Raw genomic sequence first — 9,292 nt, forward strand, 5'->3', positions numbered from 1 at the left:
GTTAATAAATTATATCCTTTTCTTTTAAATATATGAATCGTTACTATCTTACGTTTTGTTGTCCGTACACTAGGCATCACTGATGCCTTCCCAAATAAATTTAGGCACATAGAACATACATACATTTTCCATGTATGTATAAATGTGCTCATATGTGCACAAATTCGGGGAAGGCATAAATGATATCTAATGTACATGAAGTAATGGACAGAATGGTTGCGACTCTTTTATAATGAATTTAGAAACGCACATTTAGATTCAAGTTTACGTTCCAAAACCTTTTCTCTTCGGATAATTTTACTAGAGAAATACATAAATCGAACACGCTCAAAATGGTTTCAGAATGGCCATCAAGCAAATATTCATCGGCGAAGAAGATTTTGGAACGTAATCTAAATGCATGTTCCTAAACTTACTTAAAAAAAGTATCGTAATCATTGTATCCATCACTGTACATGGTAATAAGATGAGTAAAAACGTAGTATTTGAAGTTTGCTAATGAATTTCCTGCTGCCTTCAGAAGAATATCGTTTTCGATCGTCAGTCACACACAATTGCTATCAGCAAACATACGTGTGACAAAGAAATAACGGAACTACTCTCGTTATTTTTGCTACTTGGAATAATTGTATATGGTTGTATCTTCTAAATTTTCTAAGCAGATTCACTTGTGTTTTTCTGTTTACATAAACTGGAATTACATTAAGTAAAAAATTGTAATATATTTTGTGGTAATTTGAGGAAGTTTAAATGTTAGAACAAAACACTTGAACCGAGAATAACCTTAATGGAACAATAAAAGTATATTTAATAATAATTTCATTAGATTTGACGAGCGTTAGAAAATGTTTAGTTGTTACTCATATCATCGTAAAATTACATGAATACATTTTTTGTTTTTTGAGTAATCGTTGGGGAGTTGGAATACTTATTTGAACGTCTGAGGATTTTCCCATTTTTTCCTGTCAAATCATCAAAAAGGAAAAAAGGAAAAGGTGTTCCAGGCACGTTCCGTTCCTATCGTTCATTGCATTCGTCTATGATGATTTGTGTGCTGCCTTATGAATTAATTGACGTGGATTGACTCATCGTTACTTAACTCTTGGTACCCCACTACTGCATCAAACGTGACTACAACAAGAAAACTATAAACGTTCTTCGTAAGTGTTCCGAGAGAGATCTGGTTAGCCTTCTGACGATACGGTAAAGTTGTAGCAAGGTCGATCCGAAATTGTATTCCAAATAGTGAATACGTGGAATCAGTCGACGTAATACTAAATTTCACTACCATACGATAAATATTTTAAAATATTGTGAAAAAGTGTTAAAGCAACGTGTACTAGAACAAAATAAGTACAAACCTAACCTAACAAATAAGTAAAATATTAAAAACAAGATGTAAAGTATAACTCGAAACGCTTGAAATACATTAAAACTATTAATAAGAAATTGCAAAGTGATATTTTAAAAAACAAAAGATAAATGATAATTCTCTTATTTTTATGACAGTAAAAGGATGTAAATGAACATAACAAATAAAAACAGATAATTATACGTGTAATTAAATGACAACCGTTCTCGTCAAAATTGGTTTTCCTATTATGGAATAATCACAGTGCAAGATGTATATGTGCTCCCAGACTGCGAAAAATAGATTCATAGACAGGTGTTTATGATCTATTCAGAATAGGGTTATTGTTAAAGGTGATCGACTCAAGAAATTAGCAAACGTGTTATAAAACATTTCTCTGAAACATGTGTTTCAAAGATTTTTTTTTCAGATTTGCTGTTTAATCGCATGTACATACTTTACAATGCATATTTGCGATTAGTTCCATATGCAATATCTCGCGTTGTTATAATATTCCAAACTCTGTTCATTAATATGAAATATCCTCTGTTTCGTTTGAATCTCAATATGGATCTTAGTAATAATATCCCAAGTGATTAAGTATGAAATGGTTATTTCCAGTTAAAGTTGCATGTTTGCAGAGATTATTAAATTTGCATTGTTTTTAAAAGTTCTATTAAAAGATTGGATTTCATTTAGCTGATCAACACTGAGTGCAGAATGTTCAAAAATATTGTAATTGTCGCTAATGTTTATTCCAACGGGAAAGTGAATAATGTTACAAAAGCGAAATTATTTTATCTAATCTACTTGTGACGTATTAAACAAGTCACAGTTCATAGTTGAAGCGTTTCGTCCTCCTTTGAAGAGTTTTCAGCAAATAATAAATACTATATTCAATAATAAGCGTATTTAGTATTATAAGTTTTTAATTCAATTTTATCCACTTTATCGAGAAAATATCTTTGAACTAAATATATTTATCGTTAATGCAAACTGTTTATACAATTCTCAACTCTGTTATCAAATTTATGTTGTTGACTAAGAAAATAGATGTGCACATCTGAATCCGAGGTACTGGGACTAGCCTGTCCGTTTCAACAGCGTATAAGATTTAATAAATTACTTATTGTTATGGCGCGTCAAATAATGCGAACGCATCAGAATGTAGAAAACTTCGTATAACATTTTATGTAAAAAAATATCAGCTTTAACAAGAGATCATCGTCCTCTCCATCATATGCATCTGTCATAATTCCGCAAAGCACATTATAATATTACATTATATATCGAGATCCTAGTCTCTAATCTATTGTAATTTATTATACCAAAATTAATACTTGAGCATATTTAAATACTAATTAGGAATCTATCATATTACCGCATTGTCACGGCAGATTAAATAGTGTTAACAAATTTTTTGCTTACAAACATATTAATTCTTGTTTAATTTTTAAAAAATGTTTAATAAGTTTCTTCTCTTGATGTAAAAAGTCGACAAAGCTAATGTTGATACCACTTTGATTATGGCAATTATTTTGAAATCATGTGAGATAGTAAAAAAAATCGTAACTAATTAACAAGTTTCTTAAATAAAGATTGATAGACAATATGCATTTTTTTATTATTTATAGAACTTGTCAAGATGGCTAAGATTTGTATCTTATTTGCGTTTCTGTCGCACCTATTATGTACCATGGTACATGGAGCAACTTTGTGTTCGGAATACTTCACACATACATTCGACCCTGAGACAGGCAAGATATATGGTCGGATCGAAATTGTTTCTCCGCCAGAAAATGACGAATTTTATTTAAAAGTAGCCTTAAATGCTACCGCTGAATCTTTGGTAAGTATATGTTTTAAACTATATACATAAGAAAATGTTTACACAAAATGATTTCTGTTCTGCATATTTTGAAATATGTCAAATAATCTTTTAATATATAGATATTATTAAAGCTAAGTGAAAAATATGGTTTACTGGTGGTTTGACACAGATAATCGAGGATTAATGTACAATTTGTAATTTTTGTCTGGTTTGTCATTTCTTAATTTTATTTCCTAATAAATTATAGAAATAAATAGCTTACCTGTCAAAGGATTTACGTGTTACCACATCGCGGATGTTAGTTAAGGAGGCGAAATATTCAACTATATATTTTATTATTAAAGATTGTAAAACGTTAATTTCTTTCCGCATATAATTTTAACTCGAAAGTAATTTTACGCCTTGTAGTTGCATTGTACTCTCAAAGCTTACCTTTAACTGGTTAATTTCATTCTTAACAGAATTTATCGTTAGTCATCTGTCTATTCATTAGAAATAGCTTAATTATCTTTGCGTTCTAGAATGGGGTATTTCGAATAGAATTGGCACGACCGATAAAAGACACCGTTCAAGTTATTCGACAAGGCAGATCTTTGGTGTATCATATTAATTTTCCCTCGGACCCAAAATTGCCAACATTATCCGCGATATGGTTTAATAATCGGCAATATTGTGTCGGCCCCGCAGGTGAGTACCGTATTTGATAAAAATGAAGTACAAATATAACATACCTATAATCGACGAAAAAGAAGCGATTAATACAGTCGTTAATTCTTTCTTGCATCTGCCTTACAGCTACTGGATAAAGGATAGCTGACTCGTCCGCCATCTTGGAGCCCAAACGTTTGACTTCGACAAATGCATTTCATCACAAGATATGAATTTCTTGTTCTAAATTTATTGTTAATAAAATTCAAATTACGTTTTTGTTTTTGGAAAGCCATATTTTTATTTATATAAAAATTGCGGATAAGAATCAAAGAAATAAAACACAAGAGATGGATGAATTAATTAATTAATTACGGTTTTCTGAAATGCAGATTTGGAACCGTAGCTTACGGTATTTTTTTTATCACAAATTTTAAAATTTCTTATTCCTAGACCTCGTACAGTTGTATAGTGTTCAAGTAAATAATGTAGAATATTACAACATTGAGGAAACAAAGAATCATATTTATCCTTTACATAATTGATAATAATTTTGAAAGATACTAATTTTTGCAATAAATCTGTCATATTGTTTTGAACAACACTCTCAGTATATTGAAACATTTCATATGTTATACTAGAAATTTTTTTCAACACTCCTAAGTCAAGACATTCAGTTAAAGTTGCCTCTTTTCCACGAGATAATTCAACATTTAGCAACAATTTTGAAATTTGTGATAAAAAAAATACCGTAAGCAACGGTTCCAAATCTGCATTTCAGAAAACCGTAATTAATTAATTAATTCATCCATCTCTTGTGTTTTATTTCTTTGATTCTTGTCCACAATTTTTGTATAAATAAATAAAAATATAGCTTTCCAAAAACAAAGACGTAATTTGGATTTTATTAACAATTAATTTAGAATAAGAAATTCATATCTTGTGCCGAAATGCATTTGTCAAAGTCAAACGTTTGGGCTCCAAGATGGCGGACGAGTCAGCTGTCCTTTATGTAGTAGCTATAATCTGCCTGGTGTCGTAAGAGATAAATAGTAAAACTCTCATTAAAATGGTCACTAATTCGTTTTTATCGTGCATATCACTTTCCATCTTTAGGTACGATGAATTTTACCATTATTTATTTTGGTTGGAAATTATTTATATTCTCAAAAGGAAATGAAACTCTTTTCGTATTCTGAATTAATGTGCGATTTAAGAGATATGTTCCATTGCATTGTCAGGGGCTAGTGGAAGTATCATAGCCAATATTGAGGTGGGGCATATTGTATACCTTCCGAACGAAGAACCACTGCCTCAGGATTTTCAGCCGTGGCATCGAAATTCGAGTGGCTACCGCATAGACAATCCGTACTACAATAACAACGCCGAATGCGGTGTTACCGGTTACTACACCGATAGAACAAATAAACTGATCCCCGATGGTGAGACCTCATTACCAGGCCAGTGGCCGTGGGTAGTCGCAATCTTCGTTATTGAAACAGGAGGGTATCGAAGAACACAGAAGTTTCGATGTGGTGGTTCACTTTTAACAAACAGACATATATTAACAGGTATGTTAATCGAGAAACGTCATTATTTTCATAGTCCATGTATTGAACTAACTGTATGTGAGTTAGTTTCCAGTCCTACGTACAATTTCCGGATTGTTTTTAGTAAAATAATAATTTTTATCCATTAATATTAAGTAGCGAGCGTGGCGCAGAGAAGTATGCGCTGTTTAGTAAACGATGGCACAGTATTTCCGAAACATTCGTATATCAAATACTTACATATACATATTTTCGCACTGTCATCTTTAACAGCTCTTCTTCATTATTTCAGACCTTTTTGTATTATTTGTATTTACACATAACGAGCATGTACTTTCTGTTTTAAGCATAATATTTCCTCGAGATTATCTCCAGTTCGTTAAGAACTTGTTGTGATGTATATAAAAAGAATTATTTGGGCGCTGTATCAATATAAATGTTTTTATGCATACACAGGTATTTTATGTCATACTAAATTAAGCGATTTAATTAAATTCCAGAGTATCACATTTGAAGTATGTAATATTGGTAGGGCGTACAGGATAGAAAGTTTGGATCGTTACTAAATATAAGTCATACGTATGTCTTTTTTACAGCGGGGTACTGTATGAAACTGCACGTAACTACCAGTAACGAAACAGTACCCATCGACATGTTGGAAGTGGTTCTGGGGCGATTTAACTTGAACCCATTGCGCGGAGATAGATCTGCCAATCGGAAAGTCGCGAGCTACGTGATTCATCCCGATTATGTTCACTATCTCAAAGCTGATTCCGATCTCGCGGTTGTGACCCTCAAGAACGTCGTCGAGTTCACTCCTCTCATCAGGCCTATTTGCCTATGGTCCGGGTCAAGTAAACTTGAAGACGTCGTTAGTAGGACGGGATATGTCGTAGGATGGGGTAAAGACAAGTTTAACCGTCGTGATCTTGACGATCAGCGGATGGTGAGGGCGACGATAGTGAGTCAAGTAAGTAGGTAATTGCTATTATAAAATTACTATTCATTACGTATATCTGTGACAACTGTATGTGTCAAATTGATTACAAGCCTCAAGTTGAAGTTTGTTCCTCAAATTGCAGGAGATCTGTCTCTGGACGGATTCTAGATTCATTTTCATGATATCGGATAATACCTTTTGCGCTGGTTCGCAAGATGGACTGGGTCCTTGTCACGGTGACGGTGGAAACGGGCTGATACTTTTGAATAATATCACTGGCAGTTATGAGTTGCGTGGTATTGTTTCGCGAGCTTTACCTTCTGGAAATTCGCTCTGCGCTCTAGTTAAATATATCATTTATGTTGATGTGGCCAAATACATACCCTGGATTCAACAACAGATTTCGATGTAACGTTCGTCTAACGTTGCAAACTGCTATACATGTTAATCGATAAGTTTCTTTATGAAAGTTTATTCGAAGTACTTATGTACCATATGTACAGTTACGCGTGAGGATTGTACAGGTATGAATTCTGTTTTTGGTTATTCATGCCTCTTGTAATGTGTCTCCAATCTGAATACAAAACAGAATGAATAAGGTGCCACACATATAAATTTCTGTCATATTGAATTTCTTAATAATAAAGAATATTAATAATAACACATGTTACAATATGTTTAGCGATACACATATTCAATACTTTTTGAAAATCGAGAGAATGTTTTAATTTACATATATTAATAAATTATATTTTTTAAACGTTTGACTCGGTACTTTCTTAAGTTTTGTTGTTCGTACACTAGGCATCACTGATGCCTTCCCATATAAATTTTGGCACATAGACCGTACGTACATTTTCCATGTATGTGCACGTAAAGTGTATAAATGCGGTTATATGTGTACATATTTGCATGGAAGGCATGAACGATGTATTTCCAGTGATGGACAGAATTGTTGCGCCACTTTTATAATGAGTTTAGGAACGCGCACTTAGATTCAGGTTTACGTTCCAAAACATTTTTTCTCTACAGTTGTTATTATCTAACCAACAAAAAGGAAAAGATGTTCATTGCATTTTTGTACGCTTTGTGCCCTGCCTTATGAACTTAATGACATTGATTAACGTATCATTACTTGATTCTCGATACCCCACTACTGGCACCAGCCACGACGCAACACGAAAAGTATAAACATGTTTCAAAACGTTCCGACAGAGAACCGGTTAGTCATACGACGATACGGTGAAGCTGTAGCAACGTCGATCTGAGAATTAGCATTCTGATTATGTTCGCGGCGAATGAGCGGTCGTTTGTATTAGCCGGGTTACCGGCGGAGCGGCGTGGCCGCGGCACGGCGAAGGTGTTCGGCGGTGCCGGCCGCGCGTGCGCGGCGCGCAGGTGTGAGCGGAAGCGAGCGCGGCGTGCGAGTCACCTCACACACCCTTCCCTTCCGGTGCGACAGTGCGGTGCGATCCGGAAGAGACGTACAGTACGATTCGAGAACCAGCCAGTAGCGGTCGAGGGACAAGGATCACCGGGAAGACCGGACAGATTCTGCAAGGGATAGCCTGCCGCGGTGAGAGGACGAGGACGGGCGAGTGGAGCCGTGAAGAGCGCCTGCAGAATACTCGGTATCCAGTCCACAATCACGGAAGACTACGCGACGCCCGTCCACAGCTTGACGACGGTGGAACGGGGACCCTGCCCAGGCGATCTCGCATCCGCCAGGCGTCGGTCCAGGAGGATCGAACGGATCCTGCCACCGGGAGAAGGCGAGCGCCCTTCGGCTCGATTGAGGGTGCCGATCCGGCCGGTGTGCCGGGAGGCGCGGTTGCGAGCGAGCGAAATCAGGAGGGATAAAGGTAATTGTGCCTTTGGTTTGGGGGACGAGAGGCCGAGTGCGACGGCTCGGCTCGTCCCGTTGCGGGCCGTGTTCCCGGGATGGGGGTGGTTGTGCCTTTGGTTTGGGGGACGAGAGGCCGAGTGCGGCGGCTCGGCTCGTCCCGTTGCGGGCCGTGTTCCCGGGATGGGGGTGGTTGTGCCTTTGGTTTGGGGGACGAGGGTCCCTGCGGGGAAGGGGCGGTATTGATCGGTAGGGACGCGCCGCCATTTCGGGCCTCCGTAGGCATCTCGGTCGCGCGAAGAGACAATTACCGCACGTTGAACCGGTATTCGATGTAAGGGCGACTGCGTACAGTGACGATTGTGAATGGGTGTGTATATGACGGATGGATCCCTGCGCCCGCTAATGCGGCGGCCGGGAAGCGAAGGCAAATAAAGAGTGCACTTGCTCGGGCTTTTCCCTTGACTCGCAAGGGTTTTTATGCCTCAGCAAGTGGGTGTGTGTCGCGGAAAATGGTGTGTTGTAATTGTGTGATCCCGTCTAAGACTGCATCCCGCTTCCTTATCTACGAACCCACGGCGTTAATATATGAGACTTATGCGCGTACCTAACGCCCGAGGCGTTCCGATGACCTAAATTCGGCTAGGGTTTCATCGAGGTGGATGAAGCGATAACAAATCAGACAGATTATGTGAAACCAGTCACAGTACTTAATTTTATTTTAAATCAATACGAAAAAGACTTAAATATTTCGCAAGTGACTGAAGAAGTGTTCCACCAAAAATAAGTACGAATAAGTAATATATTATATGTAAGTAAGACCTAAAACAAAAAATAATGAAATATAACTCGCAACACGTGATGAATATTCTAACTATTGATAGAAATTGAAGACATTGCTGCAAGAAAGAGGCAAGTCCACATTTTGGCGAAAATAATGTTTTAACATCATTATATGCAACGTTCCAAGCCCGATCGATTGGTGTAAAAACGACGTACGTAAGTGCATTGTTAGTTAAATAAACTGAGATTTTTGGACTTGCCCCCCTAAGCAGATTGGTGCAAGAACGAGGTAAGTCCGCACTTGCCTCGTTCTTGCACCAATCTGCTTAGGGGGGCAAGTCCAAAA

General features: G+C 36.9%; 1 protein-coding gene across 6 annotated transcripts; it reads left to right on the forward strand.

The window, feature by feature from the left end:
- The first annotated feature begins 1,020 nt into the window (after window positions 1-1,020).
- On the forward strand, window positions 1,021-6,981 carry LOC105556086 (serine protease gd-like). 6 transcript variants are annotated; one of them, XM_012003159.1, is made up of 6 exons: window positions 1,021-1,160; window positions 2,986-3,200; window positions 3,704-3,869; window positions 5,072-5,401; window positions 5,977-6,350; window positions 6,463-6,981. In XM_012003159.1, the coding sequence occupies exons 2-6, from the start codon at window positions 2,997-2,999 to the stop codon at window positions 6,730-6,732; spliced, it is 1,344 nt and encodes a 447-aa protein (XP_011858549.1). In that variant the 5' UTR covers window positions 1,021-1,160; window positions 2,986-2,996; the 3' UTR covers window positions 6,733-6,981. The 6 variants fall into 6 exon arrangements, with proteins under 6 accessions (XP_011858549.1, XP_011858546.1, XP_011858547.1 ...); XM_012003156.1 differs by having other exon boundaries at window positions 1,022-1,203; XM_012003157.1 differs by lacking the exon at window positions 1,021-1,160 and adding an exon at window positions 1,188-1,268.
- Window positions 6,982-9,292: the final 2,311 nt, after the last annotated feature.

Source organism: Vollenhovia emeryi, unplaced genomic scaffold (assembly GCF_000949405.1).
Source record: "Vollenhovia emeryi isolate VEMERY1.0 unplaced genomic scaffold, V.emery_V1.0 DF940358.1, whole genome shotgun sequence".
Classification (NCBI taxonomy): Eukaryota; Metazoa; Arthropoda; class Insecta; order Hymenoptera; family Formicidae; genus Vollenhovia; species Vollenhovia emeryi.

What these genes read in the sequence shown, in the direction of transcription:
- LOC105556086 (XM_012003159.1), top strand. Translation starts at nt 2,997, where the DNA reads ATGGCTAAGATTTGTATCTTATTTGCGTTTCTGTCGCACCTATTATGT. An exon ending in ATGCTACCGCTGAATCTTTG is followed by an intron (nt 3,201 to 3,703) that starts GTAAGTATATGT and finishes TTTGCGTTCTAG; the next exon opens with AATGGGGTATTTCGAATAGA. An exon ending in AAACAGACATATATTAACAG is followed by an intron (nt 5,402 to 5,976) that starts GTATGTTAATCG and finishes TCTTTTTTACAG; the next exon opens with CGGGGTACTGTATGAAACTG.